Here is a 15,436-nt window from a genome sequence, read left to right as displayed (position 1 = left end):
ACTGCTTGCTTATAAAGGTGAAAGAACTTAAAAGGAAAACATTTCAATGCATTTTAGTGGTAATCAGCAATAATTGAAGTTTCCTCAAAGTTTTTAAAATATCCATCTACTGTGTGCAATGAAATTATTGCCTGCACATTTACAACTGGTAGAGTGGCTTTAGAAAATGAAGTTGAAAAACCGTGATGCATTCAGTTTCTCGTTAAAAGACAAGTAGTTTCTGTACCACATCTGAATAAATGGAAGCCTAATGCTTAAACAGAATGATCAGAACTTTTCATAAACTTAAGCTGTAGCTGTTATTATTCTTTGAGGGTAAGAGAGAAACCCAGATTTGTAGCCAGATTCATTTTAAGTGTTGGGAATTATGCCTTATTTGGAGGTGAAAATGGATAGGGATAAAAGCCACAAATAACAAGTGTTACAGAAGTAATACTTCAGTCTTTTTGTCTGCAAATAAACACCCTGAAGTTTGAAGTCTACTGTTGCTGTTAGGTATCTTAATATAGTTTGTCTTCTTGTTACTGCAAGCAAACTACTATAGTTCTGACTTAAGACAATTAAAAAAAAAATCTCATAACACTATATGAAACCATAATATGCCTTTATATATTTTACAGACTGCTGCTTGTAGGAGGGTGTGAAACAGATGAAGATGGAGTATGTAAAGCAGCTGGTTGTGGGATATCTGCTTGGAGAGTTCTGTCAGGCTCTCCCCATTATAAACAGGTCACTAGTTATGAAGATGACATTAGAACAGTAAGTATGTTTTTTCATTTTACTGGGTGAATATTGTCACTGGCAGGATTATCTAAGTGGAAGTTCAATACGAATCTCTTGTTGAAAGAAGAATTTAATGCAAAGTTTTGCTATTTTGTAAATTATGATGTGGACATCTAATAATTGTATCTTCCCCCGCAGCATCTGTCTATTTTTGCTATTTCTGTAGCATGATTTGAACGTCGAAGTTCTTGATTATTGCTTGTGGTTTGTTTGTTTGTTTTTTAAACAACAGCAACAAGAAACACAAAGAAACAAAACCACACAAAACCCAAGCAAACAAAGACCCCAAACAAACAAACAAACCAACAAAAAGAGCCCCACCACACAAACAAACCCCCCACCACCAAGAAACAACAACAAAAAATTGTAGTGCTGAAATATACAAGCTCTTTAGTTGTGGACTGGGATATGTTACCTGTCTTTGTTGGAAAAAAAGTCCTGTTATTTTTGTTTTTTTATAACTTCATAACAGAAGGTAGCACACGGTTTGTCTGACTCTTGATTTCTTTTGCTTCTAGTAGAGGTGAGTGTTTGATCTGGTAACAACTACTGTGTACATATACTGAAATCTATTTAGAGTATGCTGGGATAAACCTGAGTATTTTCTCTTATATGGGTATTGCTTACTATTAAAAGTGAGCTGTTAATTTTATTGCAAGTGGGTGGTGCTTTTCTGTGGCGCGAGACATACCTAATTAGATGGGCGAAGTTATACATCCTGCGTTTTATTATCTGTACATTATTTTAAAATAGGCAGTCTTATGTAAGTTTAAAAACTCCTGTAGAGTTATTTTAGTACTTTAGATATGACTTAGTTTTTGGTGCATAAAACACTGTATGAGATTGTCTTTCATTGTATGATATGTTTCTGTTCTTACAGGCACAGAGAAGAGGATTATTAAGGCTTGTGAATTTAAGATTTTACAGCAGACGGGGAACAGAACAGGTATTAAGGTCTAGGGCTACCTCAGAAATGTGTTTTACTAACGTAATTGTCCATTAATGACTCCCTGAGAGACTGTTTGAAAGTAGTTTTTAATTTATGCAACTTAATTAACATTTTGATAAAATTTATCAAAAATAATATGCTTTTAGTGGTAAATGGAGTAGCTTGCCATTTGTTTGACTTGTAAAAAATACAATTATTTCATGTGCTGAAGCTTGAATCTTGGATTTTCAGCATGCTGGCAGAATAGGTCTAGAGATGCAGAGGAAGGTGTAAAGAGCCATCTAGTTATTTGTTAATGAATGTAATGATCATAGCATGTTAGGTGTGTTATATATCTACAAGAAGAGAGTAGGTTGTGATGATGTTTCTCAAGTGTATACCCAAGAGAGAAAAAAGAGGAACTCTAAACCCCAGCCTTTGGTACTACCCCACTCCCCCTAGAAAACAAACAAAACCCTCCCACAGGCCAAAATTTTCATCAAATGTGGGGAAGAAAAAATGTGTGGATTCAAAGTAGTAATTCATGAATTAAATGAGGAAGACACAAAGACGTTAATTTTTACAGTCTGTTATGACATACTATGGAAACATTTTGCTTAAGTAGCTTCAAAACTTTGTTATTGGTCAAAGTTCTATGACCAGGACACATGTGGACCTAATGAATCTGCCAATCAGAATCGGCTTGTTCTTAACAAACCCTGGGTATGGGCCTTGTGTTCTCCTCTCCCCTGAATGAGTGAGTGTTAAATCTTGACTGTCATGCTGAGGTGTAGGTGTTTGCTTTCTGTATTTCTAAGGCTTAGCACACAGTGCTCATGGTTTGCTTCTACATGCCTTAGGAGCTACTCATGTGGCACTACACCACTTTCTGTTTCTTGTATAAGTTGTGTGTTGCCTTCTTGTGATTCTTTTTTAATCCCTTTTTCCCTCTTTGTAAAATAATTGTATTCCCTTCTTTTGCTTTACAAAGAAAGAACACTAAACAATCCCTCTACGACCCTCACTGTATCCTCCTGAGAGGAGAAATGGCTGGTCTGAAGTTACATGAACTTTGGAAAGGACCTTAATAGATTTTTTGAGATATTTAGGTGACTGGTTATAAGAAGAAATTGCATGCTTGATTAGGGGAGAACGTACCTTTCTGAATCTCTCTGAAGGGTGGAATGGGGAGAGATTTTATAACCTTCACTGAAAATACAAAAGAGAAGGCTGAAGTAAACTTTTTTTTTTTTAACAGAAAAGCTAATACTGAGCGTTGCGGTGTTCAGCTTCACTGTGCTTGCCAGTACTAAATTTACAAAGAAAAGCAGATATTGTTATTCATTCTTGAGTGTTTTAATCAGATTTCTGAGATTACAGTTTAAATATGTGACGTATAGTTTATATTCTTAGTGGGAAATTGGCAAGTGTTAACAGGCACAGCAGCTAGAGAACTTGTATGTTAGAACTGGCTATACTGGGACTTGATTCTTAGCGTTGCAAACTTAAATGACACTTGTAAAATGTGTAGTGACAACCTGCAGAGGTTTTTAGTGTCTTGTTCAGTAGTTCCCTTATGTTGACAAGCTGTTTACTGAGGCAGCATTGCCTGCTTTGCCAAACGACTGATTAATCTCTGTAGATGACAGTACTTGGGTGGTAAATTTGAATGTGTTAATGGCCACCCAACATCTAAATTTAACAGTGACAGAATTATTGCTGACTACTGAGTAAATGTTTAATCCTTGATAAGATCCGTGATATATACCACTGACCATTTATCTGAGTGGGTTATATATCTCTTCTTCTTTGCCCTTTGTGCATGGGACTTGATTTGTAAAGACTGAATTGCCATTAGTAGGCACGTACAATTCCTTGGCAAGCTGTAATAGAGATTGCAGTACTCTAGCTGCCTAAGAATATAATTGGAGAATACTTGATAATTATTTATATTAGAAAAAAAATCATAATTAGTTTAAAAAAAAGCCTTAGTAATGCTCTCCTTTTCAACTAAAACACGTTTAAAGTTTGGATTTAAGCAGTGCTTTCAGTACCTGCAAACCATAGTACAACAGTGAGCAGATCACTTGATCAACATTTTTGTGCCATAGCTAGAACTTAAACAGCCTAAGAAATAAAGTAAAAATAATAAAAAGAAACCCCACAAACCCAAACAAACCTCAAAATAATAGTTACCTTCAAATGATACCTACCACTTATGTCTTGTAGAAGCTCCATTCAGACTTCTTAATCATATGGGTGTCTAGTAACTTTTCTGTAGTTCTTTCATGTCGGAGTGTTTTCCAAGAGGGGAGGCACTGGCTTAAAAATTGATTAGCTGCAGGCTTGCATAGTTCTAACATTACTAGGTTGAATCTTTATTAGAAAGTTTTTAAAAGTGAATTGCGCTAACAAAATGGGATTTTAAAAACTATATACATTTTGGCAATCTACATCCTACTGTCTTTCAGTCAAGACTAGACTCTGAGAACCTAATGACCTTTCTGAAAACAGAAGTTGTGTTCAGGATAGGGGGAATAAATAAAAACTATATTTTCAGAAATTGTTATGCGTTGCCAGTGACATTAAGTTTGACTTTAAAATTTGAGTGTATATTTAGAGGTGTTTGTCTTGTGGAAATAGTGTCTAGGTTCAGCTGTAATTATGTGGGACTTTGTGAATCCTTAAGGAAATATTTTGTTTGAAGTACATTTTACCTCTTAAGATATACAGACCTCAAGGAAAACTTCAGCCAGAATTTTCATAGCCTTGAAGGACTTTACTTATAGATGTCGAATTATTTCTTCGGTATGGACTTAATTTGATGTTTGCTATATTGCTGTTTAGTTTCTTATTACCAAAGATATTCTTAAGTTCACATTCAGTGGCCAGTAATGGACAATGTGCTCCTTCAAGATCTTCTCATCTATGTCTCTCTTGTATCCCCTTCATTTTTAATTGTATTAATGCCCACCCAAAAGTTTGTTTCCAGGAATGAAGAGCTGTACTAAGCTGTGTTTGGGCAGCATTCACCCAGGGTGGACCTGAGAGGCAGGACAGCAGAAAACTAATGTTGCTGAATGTTTTTTCTGAAGAGATGATTGGAGAACAACCTGCAGTTTCTCCTCTAAGTAGCTGCATTGCTCTCTGCAGTGTTCTTCTGGGAATGTCACACTGCCAGATTTTGTTTGATGTATGACAGTGTGATACAGAAGTTCATGTTCCTAAAGATTTGTTGGTGTTATGATGGTGTTCTTCCTTTATACAGGTTGTCTTTACTCTTCCATGGCACAACTGGCATTTTACCTTTACTCTGACTTTTAACATAGTGGTGGTGTTGTTTTTTGTTTGTTTGTTTGTTTTTCCTTAGGAGCGGTGGGGGAGGTATTCCTTGGGTATTTTTGTTTGTTTGCAGGATGGAGTTTTCAAGATGAATCTTTCCCCTGATGGAACTCTTCTGGCAGCTATTCATTTCTCAGGAAAACTGACAATCTGGGCTATTCCATCTCTCAGACAACAAGGAGAATGGGACCAAACTGATCAGGTAAGAAGGATGTAGGAAATTTACACTGTTTTAATCCTCTAGAGATATGTTTTCCTAGGAGAAGATAGTAGTTCATGTAACTGCGTTTTTGCTCAATACTCTCTTTCCAGTCAACTGCATACTTTTCAAGAGTGCTGTGTTTACTTTTCAATAATCTGTTTTTATGATAAGTCTTAAACTTTAAAAATTAAGAAAAAGAGCCAATTGTGTTGGAATGAAAATTTAATTGAGGCATTTTGATGCCAAATGCGTAACACTGGTAGAGGTCGACTGAAATGATATTTTTAAAATGATAGTGGAGTCCAACACCATTAACTTTGAATGGCTGAAACCAAATTCTTTTTGCCAGATAACACTCCAGAATAGTTTGTTCATCAGACTGGTGTTAGTAAGTCACATACTTTCTACAGGAATAGATTAAATACACAGATTGTCTGTGTTACAAAGACTTACTTGCATATAATCTTTTTTTCTAGCCAGGTTATGATGAGATCAACCCAGACTGGATACTCTCTAGTGAAAAGAGAAAGAAAATAAAAGGTATGTGGTACAATTAGATTATTATTTTATACCACTGTGTAGTTAAAACTATTTACACAAATGTACAGAGATCTGAAATGGCTTAATTAAATCTCAATTAGAGTAGTTGCTAAAATTGTATGTATTATTTAAATTTGTAGCGTGGCATAGCTAAATGAGTGTCACAATAGGTTGTATTAAAATCCTCTCTTAGGAATGCTTTTGCAGCTATAATCATAAATAAGAGGATATTCCGGTTAGTGCAGGACTTCATTTATTATTAATCATGCCATTATGACTCTGTAGAATACTTAACATTCGGCAGACATCTCGGCTTGTATCAGAAGCCACTAGATCATAATGTTGTAGGTAATGCATTGTTAGAGTCCACAGTTTAAAAACTACACTTTACCTTTTATTTCTGTGAATGTCTTTTAAATCTTAAAAGCTAACGTAATTAAAAAAAAATTGTTTTAAAATTCTGAAACAAAAGGGCTTTGTTTCCTCTGACAGGATTTGCCTCATGTCAAGCTCTTCATTCTTTTCCCAAAATTCAGGCCACCGCATGCAGCCATTTATCACCTGGTTATTGCATGGCTCTTCCAAGAGTGCAGAGATCAATAGCTATTCCATCATCTGTTCCGTATTGCTTATACACATTTATTTTATTAAAAGATCCCTGTTTCTTTGTACTCTTTTTCTTGGTGATTCTGTCTTTGGGTTAACTCGCCTGACCTTCACAGCTAGGCTGTGACTAAGCCCTGAAGTGGCAGACAAGTGATAAACTCTTCTGTTTCTCAGTGCTCTTTGGGGAGAGGCTCATCAGAAAGGTGAGAAATGACACGGTAGTGCACAAATTGAGGTAACTCTCTGGTGAATCCAGTTACCATAATCAAAACAACCTTAGAAATTACACAGCTTCCATCCTCAGTCATGGTGACTTTTGTGTTTCTTTGTTTTGTTGGTTTAATTTCTTAATAATGTTATTTTGTTGGCTGTTGCAGGAGCCTTTTTCATAGTTGTCACTTGTCCTCAAAAGCAGTGTAACCTTTTCTGGTTTTGAATAGTGTTATGTTTGTTGCCAGGGAAGTTTGGTTAAGGATGGCCCGGAAAGTATTGAAGCAGATCTTTATCAAATACCTAAAATTTGTCATGTTTTGTGTAAATAAATCAGTTTACTATTTTTTAACCAAATAACATTAAAAACAAATAAGTCCAAAATTAAGGATTTTTTTTTCTCCTCAACAGTCAGCTTTAGTTAATGCAGAACTCATGTAATATAATATGATACATATATGTAAAATAATATAATATGATATAATTGATCTAAAATACAAGAATGCATATACAGTAATAAATGTTTGTTAATTTGGGCCACCAGATGAAATGTTTTAATAATTGAAGTCACTTCTGTTTTTAGCAGGTATTTGAAGTTATATTCTTTGTATGGTATGTTCTTGTTTATTTGTTTTAGATAAAGAATCCTATTACCCACTGATAGACATAAACTGGTGGACAACTAATTCTGTCATCCTGGCTCGCTGCTCTGGTGCATTGACTGTTTCATCAGTCAAGACGTTAAGAAACTTGCTGGGCAAGTCATGTGAATGGTTTGAGAGTTCTCCTCAGGTCACTTCAGCTCACGATGGAGGATTTCTAAGTCTGGAGGTGAGGAGTGTGCACAGGCAGATATATTTTTGGAATGCAGTGGAAACAGTTCACTTTCCCATGTGTAACCTAAGGGTGTTATGTGTGTGTGCTATGGTTTAAAAAAGTATAAATTATTATTGGAAAAATGATTCTGTTTCCTTATCTCTAGGTAGGTATTGCAGGAAATTTCTGAACTTGCTGTAAGTTAAATGTCTTAATAAAAACTTAATTGTTGAATAACTTCTAGAGAGTAGATGCAAGACTCCTAGAAGCTTGAATCTTAATGAAACGGATCTTGCTGCAGGAAAGTTTGTGTTGACAGTTTTCAGCACTTTGTATGTTAGCGCATTTGAAGAATACTGCAAGCATCCCTCTGCGATTTTGAAACAGGTACCTCTTATAGAGGGAGTATATTGAAGAAAAGTGAGGAGCACATTTAAATTCAGACCAAGCCATGTAAGTGATCTCTTTTAGTATGTCTGTAGTAGGATTCCAGGAGGAAGTAGAACATAATTTTGGTTAAGAAATTAGCCAGGAATTTCCTTTGAAACCAAGAGCCTGTTTCTTAAGGCTTATACTGGAATAGATCTTAAATATCTTAAACAAGTGTTTACAATAATATTTATCAGAATATCTTAGTACGTACTGCAGCTTGCATGTATATTTTTGAATATTTTGTATTATTCTGGAAATCAGATCTAGTCAGTGACCAGCACACAGAAGATCTGGCTTTGGATAGCTCAGGGTTGAAAATATTGCCGTACACCTCAGTAAGCTCTATAACGATGCACTAAGATGTGCCCTTAGTTCAGTGTTGGCCAGGAGGTGTAGGACTTTCAGTGTAATAGTAGGTTACTATTACAAAGCCTTCACTCTTGCTTCAGTAGATAAGGGATGAAGCACCAGATCTAGGAGACTGACGCTATCAGGGTTTGTGGAATATGTTAAGTAAGCAGATAAATAAAGGGTTTAAAGGAGTAGAAAGGGAGGAAGGGTGTTGATTCTGAAATTTGAAGTACTGGAAGTGGAGATATACTCAGTTCTCACCAAACCAGTTAAGATGTAGTAGGTGGACACTTCATATTCTACTCTTTAAAATTTGTTTTCTGTGCAGTGTGAGATAAAACTCGTTCCAAAGAGATTACGCTTGGAGAGTAGGCCTGGTGATGAAGATGAGGGAGAAGATGACTCTGACTCAGATGATGAAACTTCTGCTAAGGACAGATACTTCAGCTACCTAAAGCAAGGCCTGTACTTTGTGACAGAAATGGAACGATTTGCTCCTCCACGGAAACGTCCACGAACTATTACGAAGAATTTCCGCCTGGTCAGTTTGAGATCTACGACTCCAGAGGAACTGTACCAGAGAAAGGTGCGTGTAGAAGCAAAGATTGTATCTGCTAATGACCTTTATTTAGAAATTTATTTTAAAAATTATTTCTTTATTAGCAGAAGGATTTAGGCACATAACTCTAAGGGTCCCTTAGTTGACAAGGGATTATTGTTTAAAACTGGCATTATAAAAATTCAGATGAGATGATGTTTGCAGGTGACTGAGGAGACACTGTGCATCATGAGTTTGGCCAGATCTGGAAGCTACTTATGTGAGCATTTACAAATAATGGAAGACCTGACAAATATATTGAATGTAATTAGTTTAGCTTGCTTTTGACCAGGGAATGGGTTAACTTCTACTCTGATGTTAATATAGTTTCTTTGCATGTTATTTCAGACATACATAAAAATTAACCCTTTGACTACCTCTGACCGAAGAACAGATACTTCTAGAGAATACTTTGTCTAGGCCATTTCAGTTGTTCTGATGATAAACCAGCCCAGTCTATAACTATTAGAGTTTCCAGGGATTGTTGATATAATGCCAGTTACCTAAATATCTTCTTCCTTTTTCTTGAGGAAAAATTTCTAGAGGTTTCTGTGAGATTTAAGACTTAGCTATATCTTGAGCAGTTATCTTTCCTACCTACTTGAGTGTACCCACAGTAATTTTCCCTCTACCTGTTTCAACATACAGAATTAATCAACTGCTTGTTTAATATGGAAATCTGATGACTTTCATGTGTTTGCATTTTAGATTGATAACGAAGACTATGGGGAGGCTTTGTCTTTGGCTCAGGCATATGGCCTTGATTCTGATCTTGTGTATCAAAGACAGTGGAGGAAGTCAGCTGTTAATGTCGCTTCAATTCAAGACTATTTGGTGGGTTTGGTTTTTGTGACTTGCAGGCTTTCTTATCAGAATGTCTGCGTTATCTTTACAGAAATTGAATTCTCAATTGCGTTCTAATTTATGCAGCATAAGTTGGTGGCAAATTCCACTTCATGTCATCTGGAAGAGAATGATCTTGTTAAATTAACTGAAGGCCTGATCTGGAGACCTTGGAAGTTAATAGAAATCTTTCCTTTGGAGTATCTTCTAATTTCTGATACAGCAGCTTGCTTTCTGGATTGTAATCTCTCCCCCACATGCAGTGGTAGATTGTTGCATGGCAAATGATTAGTAATAATAATTGAAAATGTAAAGTATTTAAGTAACTTCAAAGTATTTTAGAAAAATAAATGGGAAGGTGTAGTTGGTATCAATAGCTATAGCAAAGTTTGAATAACTAAGTTTATATTAAACTCTGCTACCTGTAACTGGAGTTTTTCAGTAGAATGAAATGTGACGTTTTCTGGCTTAGATGAAAGACCTCAAATTTAGCAGACAAGCACTGGCAACAATGCGCAACCTAATGTTACTATAGTGTAAAACCTTCCAAGAGATCATGGGAAATCTAAATTTTTTCCTTCCCCCTCCCCCCCCCCCGAAGTCAGATAATAATTTAATGTAAAAATAAGCTTTTACAAGTAGCCATTCTCCATGTGCTATGCTATCTCAACTGAAGATTAGCGGATAAGGCCAATAATGTTTTGTTACCTTGGTGTGTCCTTTCTATCACTTAATTCTGTTGGCATGTTGAGGTTGATACTGAAAATGACTTGAATGCTATTGTGGAATATACTCAGTCTATAATATGTGTTTTAGCCCCAAAACATCACATTTTGTTTAGTGTGAGGAGGAGTGATACTAATTAGGGAATACAAATTTCTGTTGTTGCAAAAGTTCTGCTAAATCACTTGGCATTTCTGTGCCCTTTTCTGCCACATATACTCTGAGGGAATTATGCTTTTCACATACTTTGGTTCTCTTTCTATTCGTGGGCTTTGTACTGTGGGCGTTTATTACCTTCAGGATATAGCTTAACTTTTTGCAGGTGGGAATCGGACTTCTGCTAATGAACAAACAGTCATTAGCAGAGCACTGTAAAGAGGCTTAGTTCCGTTACATTAACCAAATAAAATTAAGTCCATGTACTGATAAACAGAACTGGAGGCTTAATGTTTGTGGGGTAGTTTTCTCACCTCTTTAGTTGGTTGACATTGCCACTCTTCAGATTAACTTGATAGTTTCTGCAGTGGAAGAAACACATTAGAAGATTTTAACTTCTGTGATTTCACTGCTTTGGATTGAAGCATATAACATTGTGCCTATGCTCTTGTTCTTGGACAGAGCAAAATTAAGAAGCGTGCATGGGTTCTTCATGAGTGCTTGGAAAGAGTTCCAGAAAATGTGGATGCTGCTAAGAAGCTGCTTCAGTATGGCTTGAAGGGCACAGACTTGGAGGCTCTTGTGGCCATAGGAAAAGGAGAAGATGGTGGCAGGTTTGGGAAGAGTGTTTTTTTTGTTAGTTTTCTTTTTTAAAGAATGATGGATTAAATATTTTGTAACAGTTTAGAGTTGTTTGTGTTTGTGTTGGGTTTGTTTTAATTTTATTAATCAATGGAAATGTTAAGGTGCTTTGAAGGATGTAGAAAAGTAATGCTTTTGAATCAAGCTATTCTAAAGATTTCTACCTTTCTAAAGATTTCTAAAGATTTTTACCTTTTACAAAAGTAAAAATGCTATTTATTTTGTGCTGCATTTGCCCTCTTCTCTGGATGTCCTTTATTTTCTCTATTATATAAAACTTCTGATGTCGCAATTTTTCTGTGAGAATCTGTTTTCTGCTGCCGCTTTTGGAAGCTGCAGCTCTAAAGGCATTTTATTGTAATTCTTAATTGTTATAATGGTCTTCTGTTGCTCAAGTGGGGAGGGAAGCAAAGCAAAACACAGTGGGTCTGTGGGGAAATACATGCAGAGACAATTCTCTTCAATATCCAGTTATTGGTGGTGGGAATAGAACACTGTTCTTTCGTGCAGTCGGCTGTTACCATTGTATGCTGTAGAGCTGCTGTCAGTCCCAGTCGTACCTATGGAATTTAGAAACTTTTCACAAGCATCAGAGCTGCGTGGTTGGTGTTTTAATTTTGTTTTAGGAAGGGGGGTAGAAGCAAGAGGTGATGTCTCTTGTTGGCTTGTGATTAGTGCCTGCTGCTTTACAACAGCCAAAGTCACCATTATAGTTTTCTATACAAGTTTAGATTTTTAGTCAAGACATAAACAGAAAGCTGTGTTACTATGTTTATTCAATAATTTGTTTGTGTCAACATTGATTACATTACTGGTTTTGTCCTCCAGATTTATCTTACCAGGAGATGTGGACACTGAAATTGCCTATGAGGACTTTTTGTCACCAGATGAAGAAATGGATACTAGAAAGGAAAAAGAAGCCAAGAAGCGTCGAGAACTGCTATTATCAGTAAACTTCTCAAAGTAAATGAAATGTTATAGTTTTATTATAACTACACAATTGTAAGAAAGCAGTTACTCTTCACATATGTTATTCCTAAAAGGAAAGTGGTTTAAATTTTAGTTGGCATTATATTGTGTTGAAATTCTCAATTTACTTACCTTCTTGATACATTCCAGTGCACAAAGTCATTAAAATGTGTAACCATTGTCTTCAGATGTACATGATGTACAGTATCAATTTCAAGCATGAAATTCCTGTTTTGCACATAGGCTGACACTGGAACAAAAAGAGCTCTGCCGGTCCAGGTTGAAGCTGTTAACCTACCTTGATCGCCTTGAAACCTATGAGGTGAGGAAACTCAGTAACTTGCTACGGTTCTCTTGTGTTCTCATTCCATAAGTACTTCTGTAATTTTTTCATCACATGATGAACTGCTCATGAGGAGCTGTTGAGGGAGTTGGGGCTGTTTGGCCTGGAGAAAAGGAGGCTGAGGGGAGACCTTAGGAGGAGGTTGTAGCATGGAGGGTATTAGTCTCTTATCCCAAGTAATAAGTGATAGGATGAGAGGAAATGGCCTCAAGTTGCACCAGGGGAGGTTTAGATTGGATATTAGGAAAAAATTCTTCCTGGAAAGGGTTGTCAGGCATTGGAACAGGCTGCCCAGGGAAGTGGTGGAGTCACCATCCCTGGAGGTGTTTAAAAGGCATTTAGACCAGGTTCTTAGGGACATGGTTTAGTGCTAGAGTTAGGTTATGGTTGGACTCGATGATCCTAAGGGTTTCTTGCAACTAAAATGATTTTATGATGATATCATTTTTGCTAAATATTGTAGTATTAATATTTATAGTATTCTTGAAATGCTACAGTCTCTCACTTGAGAAATTAAGCTGTTTTCTGTTAAAGTTACTGTTTCTCCTACTTCTCTGTGGCAAGTGGCCGCTTCTTATATTGAGAGGTCTAGTTGGGCAGAAGCCTCCTCTGAACATATTGTGACTGAAGGGGATTAGGTTTTGTAACAGCATGGGATGTGGAGTTAATGCAGAATTATTATTATTTCTCTCTGTCAGTCGAATTAGCAAGTTCTACTCAGATTCTCTAATGAATGTCTTTCTTCCATGAACTTACCAAAGTGGAAGTTTTTTGTAATGTCAAATTGTATTTTGCTTAGTTTTTCAACTTTGCAGTTGTTACTAGTCACTTAATGACTTTTACTACATCTCTTTGTAAACTAATGTTGTCTAAACCCTAATTAAAGCATGAAAATCTCTTAGCTTATAAATAAAAAATGCATCTTTTTTTTCATACTGAAATAAAAAACAAGAGCATACTTTTCCACATATATCTCATACTTATTCATACTCAGATAAAGAAATGTGTAGACTTTTTGGTGCATTTGTAAATCTTGCATAAAAACCAATCTTTTAAAAGTACTTTTTTCTTTTTTGGTTAAAGGAAATCCTTGGAGGGCCTCATGCGGCTGAACAGCACTACGATGCTGAATTCTTCAAGAAGTTCAGAAATCAGAACATTGTGCTTTCAGCGAGAACTTATGCTCGGGTATTAATATTTATTTTGCTAGAATGTAATTTCGCTTAAGTGCATTTTTTCCCCCTTTGGAACTTGATTGGTTCTCAATGGAAATTTAAGAGGTGGAGAGGTGTATTTGTTTGATTGTAAATAAATAAATGCAGTGACTGTGAGCTAATGTTCTTTCTTGCTAAAGAAAATTTTAAACCTAAATGTTTGTGGCATAACCTAAGCTTGTATTTCCTGCTCCTTTTCAGGGTAAATTGGTCTTAAGCTAGTTCTGCAACTTAATATTTTGCTTTTTAGGAAAGCAATGTCAGAGCTGTGGAAATTTTGTTCACTTTCCATGGATCAGCTTTACTTCCACACAGACAGGCAGTTCTCTCCAATTTTCCAGAGACTACTTCACCACATGAATATGCTTTCCTGCTGCCTGAAGCTTGGTAAGTACTTTTTTTTAGGTGCATAAATTAGCTTCCATGTATGACAATCTGCAGTTGGTTATTACCTGGAATCAAGAGAACAGCTCTGTCTTCATGTACTTGACCAGTCTTCATTTTCTGTTATACTTTGTGCCATTCATGGAAGCTTTTTGCTCTCTTTTGGTTATTATCAGGAAAACAGGGACTTTAAATGTTCTTGCCTCCATTACACGTAAGAGGAAGTGTGGCCTTTTCTGACCTGACACTGCCCAGATTTTCACAAGTGCAAGTACAAGTATGTAACTGGTTTGTAATAGCAGTCAGCATTAGGAAATAAATAAGGCACGTGTTTAGCTCCTTGGAAGCAATTACTTTTTTTCAGGATTTGTTTTGAAATGCAATTTAACACTCAAGCAATCAGTAACTTCAAAATCATTAATCTTCCTGTTACTGATTCTTATGCAGCTTGCTGAGGTAGAGGCTTTAAATCCAGATTTTTCTACTCTTTCCTTTCGGCATATGTTAGTTTACTGTCAATTTAATATAAATTTTCATAAAAGAGTCTTTCTTGAACATCATAACGATGTTCTGTGTGTTAATTAAAATAATTCTTTACTTCTAGATTAGTTCTTTCAAATACTTCACTTATGAAATTAGTTTCGAAGCATACTGTTCAGTACCCATAAGAAATTGGGAAGATTTAATTATTTAATATTTTACAATAGGACTTTGAAGCTTTACTTCAGAGGGGTAGTTTTTGGAGTAACTAATAGAATTTTTTTTTCTAGTCTTCCAGCATTATAGTTTAGTTTTTCACTTCAAAGTTTCAACAGTCTCATTTGGATAATTCTCCATGTAGAAGAGGTTTTTTATTCATCAAGTAATTCCCCTGACATTTTTCCTCCTTGTAAAACCTTTGTCCTTTCTGAGCAGAAGTTAGTATTTATTTTATGATATATAATGCTTACTACTGCACTTTTTATTATGTTTCTAGTATCAGGAACACATGTAGTTATTCAGTTGTGGTGTGAAAACACTTCTATTATCATTTTCTGTAAGGCAGCAGTTAGGACCATGGAGAGAAATTATTGCAGTAATTATAAAATTGGTAAAACATATTCCAGTTTTTCTCTTCTGTTTTAATAAAATTTATAGTGTGAGAGGCAGAGAGGAAGGGTCTTAAATGTGGTTATTATATTTTTTTGGTGTTCAAAATGGGTTAAAGGATCGTTTATTCTTGATTTTTGGGTTTTTATTTAATTGGTTTTGTTTAATTTGGTTGACAAACTTGACTTAACTGCCATTTTGCCTCTTGGCCCCTAAAACATTTCACCGGCGTTCTCCTGGTGAAGATGTGAAGTTGTGGGTCAAG

General features: G+C 35.9%; 1 protein-coding gene across 3 annotated transcripts in view; it reads left to right on the top strand.

The window, feature by feature from the left end:
- NBAS (NBAS subunit of NRZ tethering complex) overlaps positions 1-15,436 on the top strand; it is a 185,089-nt gene that overhangs the window by 16,844 nt on the left and 152,809 nt on the right. For all 3 annotated transcript variants that reach the window (XM_071807074.1, XM_065834472.2, XM_071807075.1), the window contains exons 10-21: positions 621-759; positions 1,664-1,729; positions 5,127-5,255; positions 5,732-5,795; positions 7,249-7,442; positions 8,539-8,796; positions 9,517-9,642; positions 10,993-11,144; positions 12,001-12,135; positions 12,385-12,463; positions 13,568-13,672; positions 13,949-14,085. In XM_071807074.1, the coding sequence (XP_071663175.1) occupies positions 621-759; positions 1,664-1,729; positions 5,127-5,255; positions 5,732-5,795; positions 7,249-7,442; positions 8,539-8,796; positions 9,517-9,642; positions 10,993-11,144; positions 12,001-12,135; positions 12,385-12,463; positions 13,568-13,672; positions 13,949-14,085 (1,584 nt within the window). The remainder of the gene's footprint in view (positions 1-620; positions 760-1,663; positions 1,730-5,126; positions 5,256-5,731; positions 5,796-7,248; positions 7,443-8,538; positions 8,797-9,516; positions 9,643-10,992; positions 11,145-12,000; positions 12,136-12,384; positions 12,464-13,567; positions 13,673-13,948; positions 14,086-15,436) is intronic.

Source organism: Patagioenas fasciata, chromosome 3, assembly GCF_037038585.1.
Source record: "Patagioenas fasciata isolate bPatFas1 chromosome 3, bPatFas1.hap1, whole genome shotgun sequence".
In the NCBI taxonomy this organism is placed as follows: Eukaryota; Metazoa; Chordata; class Aves; order Columbiformes; family Columbidae; genus Patagioenas; species Patagioenas fasciata.
Note: the sequence above shows the minus strand (reverse complement) of the source record. Positions and strands in the feature narration are given on the sequence as shown.